Source organism: Heptranchias perlo, chromosome 13 (genome assembly GCF_035084215.1).
Source record: "Heptranchias perlo isolate sHepPer1 chromosome 13, sHepPer1.hap1, whole genome shotgun sequence".
Classification (NCBI taxonomy): domain Eukaryota; kingdom Metazoa; phylum Chordata; class Chondrichthyes; order Hexanchiformes; family Hexanchidae; genus Heptranchias; species Heptranchias perlo.
In genome coordinates this window covers 19,138,151-19,157,895 of record NC_090337.1, presented here as the reverse complement: position 1 = coordinate 19,157,895, position 19,745 = coordinate 19,138,151, and the positions used below count along the sequence as shown (strand labels likewise).

At 43.5% G+C, this 19,745-nt stretch overlaps 1 protein-coding gene across 1 annotated transcript in view; it reads right to left on the bottom strand.

The window, feature by feature from the left end:
* Positions 1–19,745, bottom strand: part of LOC137331753 (collagen alpha-4(IV) chain-like) — a 144,675-nt gene that overhangs the window by 80,537 nt on the left and 44,393 nt on the right. Inside the window, exons 6-9 of the mRNA XM_067995736.1 lie at positions 3,990–4,124; positions 3,408–3,452; positions 3,090–3,206; positions 484–552 (exon numbers count right to left, since the gene is read on the bottom strand). Of these exons, the coding sequence (XP_067851837.1) occupies positions 484–552; positions 3,090–3,206; positions 3,408–3,452; positions 3,990–4,124 (366 nt within the window). The remainder of the gene's footprint in view (positions 1–483; positions 553–3,089; positions 3,207–3,407; positions 3,453–3,989; positions 4,125–19,745) is intronic.

The window sequence follows — 19,745 nt, the reverse complement described above, 5'->3', positions numbered from 1 at the left end:
TGGAGCACATATCCTGCAGTTTGGTGGCTGATGAAGTAGAAGTGGTGTTACATGATATGATTGTGAGGTCAATTGCCCTCTGTACCATTCTATGGCACTGTTCCTCTGGGTCAACATTGCAACATGACTTCAAGAAGGTGGAGCTACATTTCAGGCCACAGATGACCATTTCTGTCACTAGAAGTCCAAGCCCTGTGTTGCCTAATAGCAGATGGCACAACTCCGGATCTTCCTCTTTCCTGACTTGGACCCTGTGAAGATAGTTCCCCTTGATCATTGCCAGGTAGGTGTACCAAAGCCTGCAGATATGGTTGGTGCCAATTAGGGTACACTGATTGCTGATCGCCCAGGCATACCTTCTTTGATGTAGTGCCACTGAAAACAAGACAGGGTCCCATGTCACCATCTTTTTCCTACCTTAACCACAGTAGAAGGAAAGGAAAGATAGTTAACAGTAATCAGTGTGTTAAATTGAACACTCACTGGTAAACCCGTATCAGAAAATGTAGCAGTTATGGAATCTCCCTTTGGACCTTTTGGCCCTGGCAGGCCCTGCAACAAAAAAAAGTACATGTTGTGTATGACGTTGTAAAAACGAACAGCAGTACAGAAAGTGTGTTAACATTTTACCAACATTTGCTGACATATAAACAACTTATTGTTCTTATCAAAAATATTTATGCTTCTAAATCTTTAGTTATAGTCCAGTATTAAATATTTATCCATAATATATGAACGCTCTTACAGGTAGCATGCACTTCCTACGCGTGTAACACCTGTAACATTTCCTTGTTATGCTATTTCCATCACACCTGTCTGACGCACTTAAACTTACCTATTTATTCAACTTACTTCTGATTGTCCTTCCGGCTCCACCTCCAAAGCACCACCCACCTGAAAACTGCAAAAATCAGGCCTCTTGCCTGACGTCTCCTTCTGCTGCCTCTCCGTGCTGTCTCTCCATCTTGAACGTCTCAACACTCTCACCCACTTTAACAGCTAGGACCTTTACCTCCCTCTTCCCTCAGCCGCTCGCTGCTTCTGTCTCTCACCAATCCCACCGTCGTCCCCCTGCCCCCCACCCGCACTTGTGCCTTTGGCCCCTCTCCAATGTTACCTATCTCCACTCCTAACAATTGTAAGCACTGTTAGCTTACTTAAACCTGATCTGTAGTTGATAGCCAGGAACCCACCTTCCCAAGATGTAGGCCTATTAAAAGATTATATATATATATATATCTATATATACACCAAACCAAAGAAGATGATCTTAGGAGAGGTGACCAAAAGCTTGGTCAAAGAGGTCAGTTTTAAGGAGGGTCTTAAATGAGGAGAGGGACATGGGGTGGCAGAATGGTTTAGGGAGGGAATTCCAGAGTGTGGGGCCTAGATGACTGAATGTACCGCTGAGAATGGTGGTGTGAAGGGAGGGGGGATACACAAGAGGTCAGAGTCAGAGGAAAAGGAAGCTCAGGAAGTTGGGGAGGTGGGGCATAGGTCTGCTGTTGATTACATAGCTAGAGAGGGTGAGGACATGAAGAGATTTAAGCACAGCGATGAGAATTTTAATTTAAATTGCGAGGAGGATAGCCTCAGTCTGCAGGACGATATAGATGGGTTGGTCAGATGGGCGGAACAGTGGCAAATGGAATTTAACCCGGAAAAGTGCGAGGTGATGCACTTTGGAGGGACTAACAAGGCAAGGGACTACACAATGAATGGGAGGACCCTAGGCAAGACAGAGGGTCAGAGGGATCTTGGTGTGCAAGTTCACAGATCCCTGAAGGCGGCGGAACAGGTAGATAAGGTGGTAAAGAAGGCATATGGGATACTTGCCTTTATTAGCCGAGGCATAGAATATAAGAGCAAGGAGGTTATGATGGAGCTGTATAAAACACTGGTTAGGCCACAGCTGGAGTACTGTGTGCAGTTCTGGTCGCCGCACTACAGGAAGGATGTGATCGCTTTGGAGAGGGTGCAGAGGAGATTCACCAGGATGTTACCAGGGCTGGAGCGCTTCAGCTATGAAGAGAGACTGGGAAGATTGGGTTTGTTTTCCTTGGAGCAGAGGAGGCTGAGGGGGGACATGATTGAGGTGTACAAAATTATGAAGGGCATAGATAGGATGGATACTCAGGAGCTTTTTCCCTTCGTTGAGGGTTCTATAACAAGGGGACATAGATTCAAGGTAAAAGGCGGGAGGTTTAGAGGGGATTTGAGAAAGAACTTTTTCACCCAGAGGGTGGTTGGAGTCTGGAACTCACTGCCTGAGAGGGTTGTGGAGGCAGGAACCCTCACAACATTCAAGAAGCATTTGGATGAGCACTTGAAATGCTGGAATATGGGATTAGATTAGACTGGGCTTGATGGCCGGCGCGGACACGATGGGCCGAAGGGCCTCTATCCGTGCTGTATAACTCTATGACTCTATGACTATGACTATGAGATGTGTTGGGAGATCAGAAGCCAATGTAGGTCAGCGAGGACAGGTGGGATGTACAAGTGGGACTTGGTGTGGAATAGGATATGGGCAGCAGACCTTTGGGTGAGCTGGACTTTATTAAGTGTGGAGGATGGGAGGCTGGCCAGGAGAGCATTGGAATAGTTAAGTCTGGAGATGACAAAGGCATGGATGTGGGTTTCAGTGACAGCTGGGCTGAAGTAGCGGTGGAGGCAAGTGATGTTACTGAGGTGGAAGTGGGCAGTCTTTGTAATGGAGAGGACATGGGGGCAGAAGCTCGGCTCAGGGTCAAATGGGATGTTGAGGTTGTGAACTGTGAAGAGTTGGATTTCGAGGATACTCTGTAATGAGCTGTTCCATGAGGAATGGGGATGTTTTAAAAGAAATTGGGGTGGGGGAATACTCTAACAAATGCAAGAAAATAAAAATGTAACAATGAGAAAAGTTGTTAACATTTGGAAAAGAGTGCCACCTCCAGAATTAAATGCTGATTCAATCCAATTCCCTTTTCAATGACAGCATTGAATCAGTATTTAATTCCAGACGTGGTGCTCTTTTCCATATGTTAACAAGTTTTACATATGAAGATACTGCGCCTTATGATTAGATTCAATAAAGATTTTCCTACCGGTAAACCAGATCTTCCTGGATATCCTTCAGTTCCTGGGAGGCCTGAGTCTCCTCTAGATCCATTGCAGCCATCTAACCCAGGGTGACCCCTTGGGCCTTGCAGCCCTGGAAAACCCTAAAATAAACAAAATTGCACTGCAATAAGTTGTTAAAGAACCACCTTGTGGGATCCATATTATTGTATAGTGCTGAGCTTGAGAAATTTGGCATTTGACTAGCACACGAGCAAGCAGATCAGGTCATTTTATCAGATATAAATGTACAGCCACAATGACATTATAGTCAACAAGTGGAAAAAGTTCAAATAAATACTCACCGGAACACCATCTAATCCTAGAAAGCCAGGAACACCAGTAGGGCCCTGAAAAATGAAAACATATGCAGTTTTGTATGATGATCATATTTTCTCTCCTTCCTCTTTGTACCATGTGCCATCCCCAGTTAACAGGACAAACTGCTGATCCGCTCCCATTCTTCTACCAAAGCTGCTCTACCACAGGTCACCAGGGCATGGACCAGAGCAGCCTAGGGCAACCCTCAGATTTTAGGTATTCTGAGTACAGTTCTTGTTGCTATTGTCAAATAGTAATTAAATACAATTGAGCAGTTTTTTTCCTACCTAAATTTGTAAAACCTGTTGGAACATCTAGGAATATCACTGGCCCAAACTTCAGGGATAAATGGGAAGTAGGGGGTGCAGTAATAATGATCTACAAAATTGTGCCCCTAAAAAAAAGTGAAAAATAACCCACATTTTCCACTAGCTAGACTAACAGAATAGCTTTGAGCTGTAAATTCAATCTGACGGCAGTTATCCCTAATATTATATGTTGTTGTAAGCTAGCAATGGGTAGGTTACTCCCATTATTTCAGATGGCTATGTTTTGTTTCAACTTACTCCATCCCCTTTTATTCCAGCAGATCCAAGCTGTCCACGATCTCCTCTTTGTCCTTTCAGTCCTGATGGACCTTGTGGTCCTTGATGTCCAAGGAAACCTGGTGGACCAGATCTGCCTAATATGCCTGGTTGTCCCTGAAGTCAATAGATAAAATGTTTGTATTTTTTAAGAAATCAATTTTCCAACAAAACAAAGCTCAACAATGAAATCCCTACACAGTTAAGTTCCCTATCTCGGTTGTGTCATCTAGAATAGGTAAAGAGAAGAGATCCTATGCTTCCCCACGGGTAAAAAGTCATCCTAAGCTCCTTTCATGCATGTTAAAGTATTCAGTTCTATTTTTACCCCAATTTACTGCTTTCCTAAGGGTGCTAATTTCTGGGTGAGATACAATTCCACAAGCAGGTGCAATTTGGTGCCTTACCAAAGAGACAGCTATTTATACATAAGCCTTGATGAGAATGTCAATAGGCTCTTTGACTGTCTGGGGTATAACAACAGAGCCAGATTGCACCCCCACCTGACGTCCGTATACGTGCACTTCTGGGTCACTATTTAGCAATTCGTAATGGGAACCCACCCATGGGTGCTGAGGTCAATTGTAATGTTCCTATGACTGCCCTGACTGAGATCAAATAATTCAACATAGACTGGGGACCAGCCTGATTTGTATGGCTCAGCTACTCATATGTAGGTTCACTGAACCATCAGGGAGTTTCAAAGCAGTCAGTTCAAGAGATAATTTGCAGAGGCCTCTGAGTAGGTCACTTGTCCACTATCTTAGCAGGCACGTATCTCAGTTCAACCTAATGGAAAGAACTTAAGGTTCTGTAATTCCCCTCATCCAATTTCATCACTCAATGCAGATTTCAAAGGTTAGACCAAAATATTTATGAAAGTTAGGAGCAAATGCTTCCGAATATTGGTAATAGTGACCCAAATGAATCTGTGAAATAGATAAAGAGAAGTTCCTTTTTTTCTTAAAGTTTACATTTTGAAACATGTCTAAGGCTGCTTGTATATCATCCATTTCCTTCAACACCCAGTGGAATGAACACATAAGTGTATAAAGCATGAAACAAGAAATGAGAAAGGCCCATCAAGTCTATTGCTTCCCCAAATTCACTTTATCATGAACTCTAGCCAACCCAATCCCCGATGGAAAAGTCTATAAAGATTATTCCTGTCCTGCACTAAAGGATATCTAGCAACGCTCCAGAATACCTACTTCACCTTACATCCTACATTGTTCATTCTTGACTAGTTATATTCCTTAGCATGACATTTTCCTGGTCTCATCAATGCAGAAACCAGAATATTTTACAGAATATTTGATTACCTGTATTCGGACATTTCCTTATAACCCTCAATACCACTCCTAACCAGATATTCATCCTATTCTTTTTTAAACGCGCTAACGGAAAAGTAAAGAACTTGCATTTATATAGCGCTTTATCACATCTCTCAAAAAATCCCCAAAGGAATTCACATACAATGAGGGTAATTTTCTTTTGCTTCTTTTTTCATCCTAATGCGTATTTTCTGTTTTATCTGAATCCAAAAAGATCTGTGCAAAATGGCAAGATTTCTGTTTCTTTATAATCTGTGGTTTTGTTTTCCAAGTCAAGGCAAAGTGAAAATATTTGCATTTGTTTACTGGAAGTTGCGTGTGACAGAAAATTTGAGCCATAAGTAAAGAAACTGAAGAGAGTAATATGATGAAAGATAATCAGGCAGCACACTCATTGTCATTTCACCTTGACAACCAAATTGTGGATTTTCATCAGCTTGCGTAAACTGGCTAAATTTTAAGTTACAAAAAAATGTTGGCTTTGCTAAATATGCACATCTACTGATTTTATATATATATATACTCTTAAAAATAATCAAATCTGCCGTCAAAGCTTTTCATTTAGGAGGGCAGAATGACTTGCTTCTTAAATATTCACATTCCTCTTACTCACTGAACAGTTGTCTTTTATAGTGTGTATCTGCAGATGTAATCTTTAGAACTTGGGACCAGCAGCTGGGCTAAATTATTATTCAGGCTACAGTCCAAGACTTGGTTGGTTTACAATCTAAATGATCAGTAAAAAAAACCTAATTCCTTTAAAAAGCTATGAAAACGCTTCAGTGTGATGCTTCATCTATACAATTGTATGGCTAGGACTTTTGATATACTGTCCCGATGGGAAATGAGTTAATTAAAAATTATATACATTCATTTTAAGACAATGGAAACTTGTTCAGACCCCCAAATCTAGAGCCCCCTGAATGTCAAGGAGCATACAGGGTAGGATAAGATAAAAAGGAAAGCATGTGTCAGATACTGAGAGCTCAATACTGCAGAAAGCCTACAGGAGTATAGAAAGAGCAGGGGTGAAATTAAAAATGAAATCAGGAAAGCAAAGAGAGGGCATGAAAAAATATTGGCAAGTAAAATCAAGGAAAACTCAAAGATGTTTTAAAAATACATAAAGAGCAAGAGGATAACTAAGGAAAGAGTAAGGCCTATTAGAGACCAAAAAGGTAACCTGCATGTGGAGGCGGAGGACGTGGGTATGGTTCTTAATGAATACTTTGGGGGTAATTTTGAGCCCCAAGAATGGGTGAGTTGGGAGCGGGTGGGAGTTGAAAATAGATTTTTTGAGTCGCAATCGCAAAATTTTCGGACTTTGCATTCCCAGTGGGAAGCCTGTACTTTTAAGCACTGACATTAAACCAGGAAATAAAGCCGGGTTGCGGTCGCAACCCAAAAAACAACTATTTCCAACTCCCACTCGCCGCCAACCCACCCATTCTTGGGGGTTAAAATCACCCCCCATGTGTCTGTCTTCACAAAAGAGGGGGATGATGCAGACATTATAGTTAAGGAGGAGGAATGTGAAATATTGGATAGGATAAACATAATGAGACAGGAAATTTTAAGGGGTTTAGCATCTTTGAAAGTAGATAAATCACCAGGCCCGGATAAAATGTATCTCCGGCTGTTAAGAGAAGCAAGGGAGGAAATAGCGGAGGCTCTGACCATTATTTTCCAATCATCTCTGGCTACAGGCATGGTGCCGGAGGATTGGAGGACTGCTAATGTTGTACCGTTGTATAAAAAGGGAGAAAGGGATAGACCAAGTAATTACAGACCAGTCAGTCTAACCTCGGTGTGGGCAAATTATTGGAAAAAATTCTGAGGATAGTATAAATCATAATTTAGAAAGGCACGGATTAATCAAGGACAGTCAGCATGGAATTGTTAAGGGAAGGTCGTGTCTGACTAACTTGATTGAATTTTTTGAGGAGGCAATAAGGAGGGTCGATGAGGATAGCACATTTAATGTAATCTACATGGATTTTAGCAAGGCTTTTGATAAGGTCCCACATGGCAGACTTGTCAGAAAAGTAAACGTCCATGGGATCTAACGGAAAGTGGCAAGTTGGATCCAAAATTGGCTCAGTGGCAGGAAACAAAGGGTAATGGCTGACGAGTGTTTTTGTGACTGGCAGTCTGTTTCAAATGGGGTTTCACAGGGCTCAGTACTAGGTCCCTTGCTTTTCATGGTATATAAATGAATGATTTGGACTTAAATGTAGGGGGTATGATTAAGAAGTTTGCAGATGATACAAAAATTGGCTGTGTGGTTGATAGTGAGAAAGGAAGCTGTAAACTGCAGGAAGATATCAATGGACTGGTCAGGTGGGCAGAAAAGTGGCAAATGGAATTCAATCTGGAGAAGTGTGAGGTATTTCATGTGGGGAGGTCAAACAAGGCAAGGGAATACACAATAAATGGGAGGATACTGAGAGGTGTAGAGGAACAAAGGGACCTTGGAGTTCATGTCCACAGATCCCTGTAGGTAGCAGGACAGGTAGATCAGGTGGTTAAGAAGGCATAAAGGATACTTTCCTTTATTAGCTGGGGCATCGAATATAAGAGCAGGGAGTTTATGCTAGAACTGTATAAAAAAAGTTAGGCCACAGCTAGAGTTCTGCGTACAGTTCTGGTCACCACATTACAGGAAAGATGTGATCTGTACCCTATACTTTCCAGGGTACAGAGGAGATTTACAAGGATGTTGCCAAGACTGGAGAATTTTAGCAATGAGGAAAGATTGGGATGGGCTGGGATTATTTTCTTTGGAACAGACGAGGCTAAGGGGAGATCTAATTGACGTGTATAAAATTATGAGGGGGCTGGATAGAGTGGATAGGAACGACTCATTTCCCTTAGCAGAGAGGTCAATAACCAGGGGGCATGGATTTAAAGTAATTGGTAGAAGGATTAGAGGGGAGTTGAGGAGAAGTGTTTTCACCCAGAAGGTGGTGGGGGTCTGGAACTCAGCAGCTGACAGGATGGTAGAGGCAGAAACCCTCATCGCATTTAAGAAGTACTTGGATATGCACATAAATTGCAGTAACCTACAAGGTTACGAATCAAGGGCTGAAAAGTAGGATTAGGCTGGATAGCTCTTTTTCGGCTGGCACAGACACAATGGGCCGAATGGCCTCCTTCTGTGCCGTAAATTTCTATGATTTTATTAGTGGCCCAGTAAGCCAATCTTCAACAGGGAGTGTAAAAGGATGATCAGAGGTCTATCGTTGTCATTATCTCTGAAAAAGGCTGTCTTTTGGTTAGTTTTGAGTCTGGGACAGTTAGGGTAAGACATGAAGATCTTCCTTTCTAAGGTTAGTGCCAGTCAGTTTGGCAACCAATGTCTTGTTAGTTAAGTTTAGGTTATGTTGAAGGAAAAAGCCATCCATTGTATCATGTTGAAAGTACGAGGAATAATATCAAGTGGATTTAATCTTGCTGCAAAATCTGTATTTTAAAAAAAAATTTTTTTATTCGTTCACGGGATGTGGGCGTCGCTGGCAAGGCCGGCATTTATTGCCCATCCCTAATTGCCCTCGAGAAGGTGGTGGTGAGCCGCCTTCTTGAACCGCTGCAGTCCGTGTGGTGACGGTTCTCCCACAGTGTTGTTAGGAAGGGAGTTCCAGGATTTTGACCCAGCGACAATGAAGGAACGGCGATATATTTCCAAGTCGGGATGGTGTGTGACTTGGAGGGGAACGTGCAGGTGGTGTTGTTCCCATGCGCCTGCTGCCCTTGTCCTTCTCGGTGGTAGAGGTCGCGGGTTTGGGAGGTGCTGTCGAAGAAGCCTTGGCGAGTTGCTGCAGTGCATCCTGTGGATGGTACACACTGCAGCCACTGTGCGCCGGTGGTGAAGGGAGTGAATGTTTAGGGTGGTGGATGGGGTGCCAATCAAGCGGGCTGCTTTATCTTGGATGGTGTCGAGCTTCTTGAGTGTTGTTGGAGCTGCACTCATCCAGGCAAGTGGAGAGTATTCCATCACACTCCTGACTTGTGCCTTGTAGATGGTGGAAAGGCTTTGGGGAGTCAGGAGGTGAGTCACTCGCCACAGAATACCCAGCCTCTGACCTGCTCTCGTAGCCACAGTATTTATATGGCTGGTCCAGTTAAGTTTCTGGTCAATGGTGACCCCCAGGAGGTTGATGGTGGGGGATTCGGCGATGGTAATGCCGTTGAATGTCAAGGGGAGGTGGTTAGACTCTCTCTTGTTGGAGATGGTCATTGCCTGGCACTTATCTGGCGCGAATGTTACTTGCCACTTATGAGCCCAAGCCTGGATGTTGTCCAGGTCTTGCTGCATGCAGGCTCGGACTGCTTCATTATCTGAGGGGTTGCGAATGGAACTGAACACTGTGCAGTCATCAGCGAACATCCCCATTTCTGACCTTATGATGGAGGGAAGGTCATTGATGAAGCAGCTGAAGATGGTTGGGCCTAGGACACTGCCCTGAGGAACTCCTGCAGCAATGCCCTGGGGCTGAGATGATTGGCCTCCAACAACCACTACCATCTTCCTTTGTGCTAGGTATGACTCCAGCCACTGGAGAGTTTTCCCCCTGATTCCCATTGACTTCAATTTTACTAGGGCTCCTTGGTGCCACACTCGGTCAAATGCTGCCTTGATGTCAAGGGCAGTCACTCTCACCTCACCTCTGGAATTCAGCTCTTTTGTCCATGTTTGGACCAAGGCTGTAATGAGGTCTGGAGCCGAGTGGTCCTGGCGGAACCCAAACTGAGCATCGGTGAGCAGGTTATTGGTGAGTAAGTGCCGCTTGATAGCACTGTCGACGACACCTTCCATCACTTTGCTGATGATTGAGAGTAGACTGATGGGGCGGTAATTGGCCGGATTGGATTTGTCCTGCTTTTTGTGGACAGGACATATCTGGGCAATTTTCCACATTGTCGGGTGGATGCCAGTGTTGTAGCTGTACTGGAACAGCTTGGCTAGAGGCGCAGCTAGTTCTGGAGCACAAGTCTTCAGCACTACAGCTGGGATGTTGTCGGGGCCCATAGCCTTTGCTGTATCCAGTGCACTCAGCCGTTTCTTGATATCACGTGGAGTGAATCGAATTGGCCGAAGACTGGCTTCCGTGATGGTGGGGATATCGGGAGGAGGCTGAGATGGATTATCCACTCGGCACTTCTGGCTGAAGATGGTTCATTCATTCATATATTACATATAAAATAAACCAGTTTGTTGGCTTATAATTGGCCTTGTCTCACTAGCGTGCATATCAGTCTGCTTTCTGAAAAGACATGAGACTATGCATAGTACCGCATGTGAGATCACAGTATCCAATACATACAACAATGGGTTTTATTGTTACTATCCATTGGTCGTACTATTGCTAACTAGATTTTAGGTAGTAAGATTAATTTCCAGACCCTAAGGGATGCAAGGTCTGCCTGCTGGAGTGACTGGTGACTGAACTAGAAAGAATATCTAGTACAGACTCAAAGTTTGTAACAATGCCTAATGATAAAAGCTTCTAATTAAATGGACTTTAATGGATTGCAGATTTTGGTTAACAATTTACAGCTCAACAAAGCAAAATGATGATTGTATTGCAATACAATCAGCCTATGAACAATCAAGTATGACACAGTCACATTTTATATCCTTTTAAGCTAAAATTGTTTTTAAACTGCAAAGACTTGTTTTTTTGCTCGAGTGCTCTTGATAGAACAAAATGAGCACTTAGCTCTCGTGGCTTCACTGGTGTAAAGAGTCAGCAAATTTCCACCCCACCACTGATAGTCCTCACTGATGGACGTTATATTTTTAAAAAATCAGGCCCCGTGTTATAACACTTGAGAAAGCCTTAAAGTCTATGGAATTTTTTCCATTGCACTCCAGCATCAAGAAGTATGTTCAGAATCCTGGGACTCAATTAGGTTACCAAGTAGTTGATACTTTGAAGTTGGATAGCTACTGGATTATTATGTCTAGTCAGAAATACAGCAAATAGCAAAATCCCGCTTGGAGAGATGGATAAAATGTTGATTGTAGATAAAAAGCAAACCAAATGTGAACTTTTCCGTGAGAAAGTACTGCAGCTACTGAGCAGCTGTTCTAAAAAGTTAGAACACTTAACAAAAAATTCAGCTTCTGTTCTATACCCTTGAGTGATTACAGGTATGTGCTGTAACATTATGGCATGCAGTGTAAAGATTTTGTCACAGCCCACCCAAGCAGTTTTGTAATGTGTGATCAGTGAAGAGGAGTTACACTGCACATGAACAGAACAGTCTCCAAGAACAGTTATGCTTTCAATTAGGAGGAACATTCCCTCGTAATTCTTGCACTCTCACCAAGGGGAGAACCTTTACCGCCCACTGTCATAGTCTCTTTATTTTTCCTCCAGCTTTCTTCTTTTAATTATCATCCCTTGAATGCTGGAGCATAGTTCCATTGGAAACTGGTCGACCAGTCTTCATGTATGAGTAGAGCTGCCACCTTTTGTTGAGTACAAACCCAGACATGGGGTTACGAAAAATAAATAGGAGCAAATTGATAGACAATTGGATCTAGAAATTGGATCGGGCCCAAGAACTAAATTGGATGTGCCGGCCTCATCAATATAGTGCTGGTGAGCTGCCGGCCATAGTTGTGGCCCCAGTAGCAGTGATTTAAATGCATTGGAAAAAGTCTATGCCTGAGAAAATGTTCCCATTGATGGTCTCATTGTACATGGGCACTGGAAAGCAGCACCATGGGAAATGTAGTCTTTCCTGTCAGAGGCACCTTTGGGAAAAAAATCTTACATAGGTGTCAACGTTTATGATGTAAATCCTACTATTCATCTAAGCATCACTTTAAGTGATTTGCATGTTTTCTGCCCTCACACACCTAAATCTTGCAGGCTGCTTCTGTCACATGATTCCTAGTGCAATCAAGTTGATTGATTGGATAGATGTTTCTAAGATGGCACTGACTACACTGAGATGTTTGCACTGGAAAACTGAATGAAAACCTGATTATATGCAAAAAACCTGTACTTTTGCTGTCCAATGTAGATCCTTTGAAAAAAGAGAATGTTGACAAGCCCTTTGTGAGAGCTTGGATCATAACTATCAATGGATTATTTGACAGTGGCGAGCTTAATCCTCTCTCCACCCAATTTCTACATGTGCAGACTTTCTAGCAGGGTTCATGGACAGCGATCTGGAGTGAGAATCCTGGCTCATTTATATCCTTCCTAGCTGAGGAGTGCTAAGACCTAGTGCAGAACTCCCACTGTCAGCTAACTCAATACAGACTATGGATTGAAACAGGGACTTCCTTGTTTCTATGGTTTGGTTCAAAGCTCGAGAACTGGACCCAGAAATTAGATACTAACAAAAAAAGTCACAAGTTTCAACTATAGTATACCAGCATGCTCATTGATATTGTCACTGTTACTATAAGTATACCATGTAGTAAATTTTGTTTCCAACTATTTATTGAAATCTGTATTGTACTATTTCATTCTTTTCTTACAGATGAGACGTTAAAACCGAGGCCCGTCTATCCTTCCAGGTGGACGCAAAAGATCCCTTAGCACTATTTCGAAGAAGAGCATGGGAATTCTCCCCGGTGTCCTGACCAACATTTATCCCTCAACCAACATCACTAAAACAGATTATTTGGTCATCATCACATTGCTGTTTGTGGGAGCTTGCTGTGCACAAATTGGCTGCAGTGATTCCTATATCACAACAGTGACTACTCGGAATAAAAATACTTAATTGGTTGTAAAGCACTTTGGGATGTCTTGAGGTCGTGAAAGGTGCTATAAAAATGCAAGTTTTCCTTTCTTTCCCCCTCATTCCCTCTCCCTCACATTCCTTCTTTCTCCATGTCCAACTCCCATCTCATTTCTCTTTTCTTATCATGCCTCTCTTGTTCCCTGTCATTCCTATCTCCCTCTTTCATTGCCTCTCTCCCTATCCTAACATTTCCTCCACATCTCTAATTTATTCATAATGTGCTCACTCCATCTCTCCCTTTCTCTCTTTCATTCCCTGTTCCCTTTTTCATTCCCTCTCTATCTTTCATTCTGTTTATCACTCCCTCATTCTCCCGCTGTTCCCTAATCCCCTCAATTGCTCCATTGTCCCTGTATAACTCCAATGGTCCCTATAGTTCAGATGATTCTGTCAAATCCAAAATCCTTATTGTTTCACTTTATCTTTGCTGTTTGATTTATTCTGATAACGTGCTCTGACTGTATTTGTTCACCATGTTAGTTGATTATAAATGGGGCTTATTGTCATTGACATTGGTATTATCGAACAAGTTTCCCATGATACTGTATGAACATATTATATACAGACATGCAGTACCTCTATTACTATATACCAGGTACAGGTGTATTATCACATGATATATACAAGGTTTATTTCGGCTCAGTAAAACCTTCTCCTCCTGTCTATCCACTCTTATAATCCTGTTCTAGCAACATGATATAAAACACCCCTCCCAATATACAAGGAGCCGTTATTCTTTACAGAAAAGAATGATTGTGGAAGAAAAGATATCCCACAAAAACCCCAGGAACTGTTAGGATTAACATACTTTTATATCCTATTAGTTTTTTTCTCCTTGCAATCAAGTCATATAAATAATGAACAATCTAGATTATATTTTGGGGTATGTGAGATATTATTAACACAGATTAAATCTGTATATTGTTTGGATGCCAATCACAGACTGCCAGCTATTCTGCTTCAGTACTTTGTATAACCATCTGCAAACCTCTTCCCAGTTGACTGAACTAGAACTCCAAGTAGACACTGCAAGAAATGAGGGAATAGTGCTTTAAAAGCTAAATACTCAATCATCACTTTAATAGAGTAAAATCATTAAAACAGGGAGGTGTGATGGTACACCAGTACTGGAGCACTGACATGTTGAACCATTGAGTGATGAGAGGTGAGTTTTCAGTTTTCATATACCTCTCATCTATGCCATTGGGAGAAATGTCACAGTAATTTTACTCATTTCCTCACAGCGAGGGAGGGAAAAATACATTAGAGCCAGCAACATCCCAAGGCTGCTCTTCAGCTGTCCCTATAACCAGTTACGGAATTGGTTAGTTATCTAATTTTATTCAGAGGAACGGAGCATGGTGTGGGAGGGTTCAATGGAACATAAGGAAGAAAAAATGGAAAATAATGTGAAGAAAAAATAAGAAAATAATTAAAACATTTCCATTTTTGACAATTTATTTCCAAAGAACCAGTAAAAATGATCAAAAACAGGAAATCACTGGATATGGCTCCAAATAGCCACTAGGAGACAGCAGAGGCAATAGAGAATGCTGGATGATTCTTAATATGCATTATGCTTTCCGAAACAACTTCCTAATGTCTTCGTAATTGCCTGTGACATTTCATTGTTTCCACACATTTCCTCTCTCACACATTTATCTACCACCTTGGGGTTACTGCTCTAAAATGAGACAATTGTAAACAATTTTACAACACCAAGTTATAGTCCAACAAATTTATTTTAAATTCCACAAGCTTTCGGAGGCTTCCTCCTTCGTCAGGTGAACACACCATTCACCTGCCGAAGGAGGAAGCCTCCGAAAGCTTGTGGAATTTAAAATAAATTTGTTGGACTATAACTTGGTGTTGTAAAATTGTTTACAATTGTCAACCCCAGTCCATCACCGGCATCTCCACATCTAAAATGAGACAGTAGTAGTTAGATTCTTTGAATATTGATGTATGAATGTTTATTGCTTTCACACTGGCTTTCTTTTTGTGTGATATTTTCATGGCCGCGTTAACTTGTTTATTTGAAACATGTTAGTCAGTGTGCTCCTCCATGATCCCACCCGGAAAACTGGGCGGGACCACAGCGGAAAATGATGGAACATGCCTTAACCACTCTATCCATCCCCTATCCCTGCCAGGGCTGCTGCTGGCCAATCCATCCCCACACGTTGCATGCAAATAGTAGTGAGGGGGAGAGGGGAGAGCAGAGCCCTAATCTCTGGAGGATTTTCCCCCCCTCCTCCCCACTTATTGCGGCCAGGTAAGGGTAGGCCCCTGAATGTGGCAGCAATGATCCTCGATTCCCTAATGGAGTGAGAGGACCTTAGAGCGGGCTCCTCTCCTTCCAATCTGACCCCCACTAACCTACCTGTGAAGGCCTCGGTCTCAGCTGAGGCTTACAGGTCCACAGCTCCATCAGTCTTTAGGGTGCTTCTGCCCCTTTAACTCTGTCCCTGTCTTCTGCAGCACTGCCAGCATTTCCCTTTCCAAACTGGCGGGCTCCCTTTGACGCCACGAATCTCACCAGGAGCCCACCTTGCACATTCAATGAGCCCCAACCCAAGGAAATGGGTCGAGGTTGGGACAAAATCAGTGGAGGCGAGCAGAAATCACTGGCAGTCTCTGGAACTCCACCATGAAGAGAATATATTAAATGGACTAATGCTGCCATTAAAATAACTGTTGAAAGAATTGGATTTATATAGCATCTTTCACAGCATCCCAAAGCACTTTACAGCCAATGAAGTACTTTTTGAGGTGTAATCACTACTGTAATGTAGGAAACACAGCAGCCAATTTGCACACAGCAAGGTCCTACATACAGAAATGTGATAATAACCAAATAACAGTTTTAGTGATGTTGTTGAGGGATAAACATTGGCGAGGACACCAGGGAGAATTCCCCTGCTCTTCTTCAAATAGTGCCGTGGGATCTTTTACATCCACCTGAGAGAGCAAACAGGGCCTCGGTTTAACATCTCATCCGAAAACCGGCACCTCTGACAGTGCAGCACTCCCTCAGAGTGCCCGCCTAAATTATGTACTCAAGTCTCTGAAGTGGGAATTGAACCCATAACCTCATAACTCAGAAGCAAGAAGTTCGACCCACTGAGCCACTGCAAACAGAATAAATGGTTGTACACCAATATTATTTAATCATTCATTAAACATTTATACACTTTGTCGCTGCTTTCGCCCTGCCACTGTAACTTTGCCAGAAGTATGGCAGAAACCTGTTTACATGTGCAAACGATGTTTCCGCTGCACTTCCGGCAAAGTTGCAGCAGCAGATCCAAAGCATCCCTCAGGAAAGTCCTGGGGCGCTAAATTGGGCCATGTAGCGCCCGTTGTTTTGGCGCTACACGGTCTCTCCGATATCCAAGGTGGCGTCTTAGATGCGCATCTACGTTTCCAGCGTGACGTGCGCCGGACACCATCTTGGTATAGGAGTTAGCGCAAGCACAGATAACGAATGCTGGATTCATGTAAAGTAGGGAGAAAATGGCTTCAATCAGTGTGCAATGCTGATATAAAGTAATAGACACCATTTTGGAACTTAATGCTCAACTCAACGCACAGTCTTAACCCCGACCATCTGAACGTGTCTGGAGGACCCCCACAAGTGCTATTTAAAGGGACCATGCAAGATTTACAGGTTAGTGGCTGCATTATTGTTTCTGGCTGCCAAGACATTTGTAACTGTTTTTGGAGGTCTCCTAGACTTGAATACTAGGATATGGGGACATAGCCTAACATTTAGAGCCTGGAGGTGCAGGAGTGAAGCTTTTTTAAAAATTTGTTCATGGAATGTGGGCGTCACTGGCAAGGCCAGCATTTATTGCCCATCCCTAATTGCCCCTGAAAAGGTGGTGGTGAGCCGCCTCTTGAACCGCTGCAGTCCGTGTGGTGAAGGTTCTCCCACAGTGCTGTTAGGTAGGGAGTTCCAGGATTTTGATCCAGCGACGATGAAGGAACGGCGATATATTTCCAAGTCGGGATGGTATGTGACTTGGAGGGGAACGTGCAGGTGGTGATGCTCCCACATGCCTGCTGCCCTTGTCCTTCTAGTTGGTAGAGGTCGCAGGTTTGGGAGGTGCTATCGAAGAACCCTTGGCGAGTTGCTGCAGTGCATCCTGTGGATGGTACACACTGCAGCCACGGTGCGCCGATGGTGAAGGGAGTGAATGTTTAGGATGGTGGATGGGGTCCCAATCAAGCGGGCTGCTTTGTCCTGGATGGTGTCGAGCTTCTTGAGTGTTGTTGGAGCTGCACTCATCCAGGCAAGTGGAGAGTATTCCATCACACTCCTGACTTGTGCCTTGTAGATGGTGGAAAGGCTTTGGGGAGTCAGATGAGTCACTCGCTGCAGAATACCCAGCCTCTGACCTGCTCTTGTAACCACTGTATTTATGTGGCTGGTCCAGTTAAGTTTCTGGTCAATGGTGACCCCCAGGATGTTCATGATGGGGGATTCGGCGATGGTAATGCCGTTGAATGTCATGGAGAATTGGTTAGACTTTCTCTTGTTGGAGATGGTCATTGCCTGCCACTTGTCTGGCATGAATGTTACTTGCCACTTATCAGCCCAAGCCTGGTTGTTGTCCAGGTCTTGCTGCATGCGGGCATGGACTGCTTCACTATCTGAGGGGTTGCGAATGGAACTGAACACTGTGCAATCATCAGCGAACATCCCCATTTCTGACCTTATGATGGAGGGAAGGTCAATGATGAAGCAGCTGGAGATGGTTGGGCCTAGGACACTGCCCAAGTTAGGAAATGCTTCTACACGCAAGGGGTGGAAGACGTTTGAAACCCTATTCTGCAGATGGCAGTTGATGCTAACTCACTTGTGACTGTTAAATCTGAGATTGATAGATTTCTGTGACCCAAGGGTATTAAGGGATATGGGGCTAAGGTGGGTATATGGAGTTAGGTCACAGGTCCACCACGATCTCATTGAATGGTGGAACAGGCTCAAGGGGTTAAATGCCACTGCCACTTGCTGCCTCCTCATATGCGCTACCTTCTCCTGCAAGAAAGTGGGACATGTGTCTGGATGATGTGCCTGTCATGGTTGAATAACTGCCAGTGTGTGCGGCCTGTGAGTTGTGGGTGGGCAGCTTGAAACAGTGGTAATGTGTAAGGGTGAGAGGAAGAATCTGGTTAGAAGAGTTGAGTACTGATGGAAAGAGTTTATTGGTATATGGGTGTAGTGCGTGGTGCAGTTGGTATGAGACACCACTTGGCAGTTGACCTCACTCACCTTGACCACTCATGTCAAAGCATTGAACTTCTTCCTGCACTGCATCCATGTTCATGATGCTGTGCGACTGGCATTGACTTCGTCACCTGCTGCCTCCCACTGCCTTTTGGATATATGTCTGGAGGGCCTCTTGCCCCCCCACCCTCTGCGAATATAGGATGTCCCTCCTTCTGTCCACCTCTTGCACCAAGGTCTCTAGTGCATTAGCAGAGAACCTTGGTGCACGCTCTCTCGCAGGCCTGGTACCAACTCAGATCGGCAGATTGGTGAGGTCTGGCATGCAGATTGGAGGATGTGGGATTTAGTAGTGCGCAACCTTTATTCAATGTTTTATCATAACTCATCAGTATGTACACATAGGGATGGGAGCTGCATCTGTGTTTTAAGTGTGCGATTTCTGACCTCCGTTCAGACTCTGTGCAGACAGTAGACTATTATTTTCAGCAAATTGTATGGTAGCACAGTGGTTATATTCCTAAACTAGTAATCTAGATGTGGAGATGCCGGTGTGGAGATGCCGGTGATGGACTGGGGTTGACAATTGTAAACAATTTTACAACACCAAGTTATAGTCCAGCAATTTTATTTTAAATTCACAAGCTTTCGGAGGCTTCCTCCTTCGTCAGGTAAATGTTCAGGAGCTCCTTGAAGCCGACGCATTTATACATATAGAACAATACATGGTGTTTACAGACTGCCCCTGCAACTGCCCGTTGCCAAGGCAATCACCATGTTCAGACCTCTCTGTCTGAACATGGTGATTGCCTTGGCAACGGGCAGTTGCAGGGGCAGTCTGTAAACACCATGTATTGTTCTATATGTATAAATGCGTCGGCTTCAAGGAGCTCCTGAACATTTACCTGACGAAGGAGGAAGCCTCCGAAAGCTTGTGAATTTAAAATAAAATTGCTGGACTATAACTTGGTGTTGTAAAATTGTTTACAATAGTAATCTAGAGGCCTGGACTAATAATCTAGAGTCATGAATTCAAATCCTACCCACGGCAGCTGGGAAATTTAAATTCAATTAATTAAATAAAATCTGGAATTAAAATACTAGCATCAGTAATGGTGGCTATGAAACTACCAGATTGTCGTAAAAACCCATCTGGTTCACTAATGTCCATCCTTCAGGGAAGGAAACCTGCCGTCCTTACCTGGTCAGGCCGATATGTGACTCCAGACCCACAGCAATGTGGTTGATTCTGAGATGACCTAACAAGCCACTCAGTTGTAAAATCTTGCTTAAAAAAAGTCATAATAAGAAAAAAACCATGACGAGCCTCTAGGCACCGGACACAACAAAGGCAAACCAAGCCCAGTCGACCCTGTAAAGTCCTCCTCACTAACATCTGTGGAC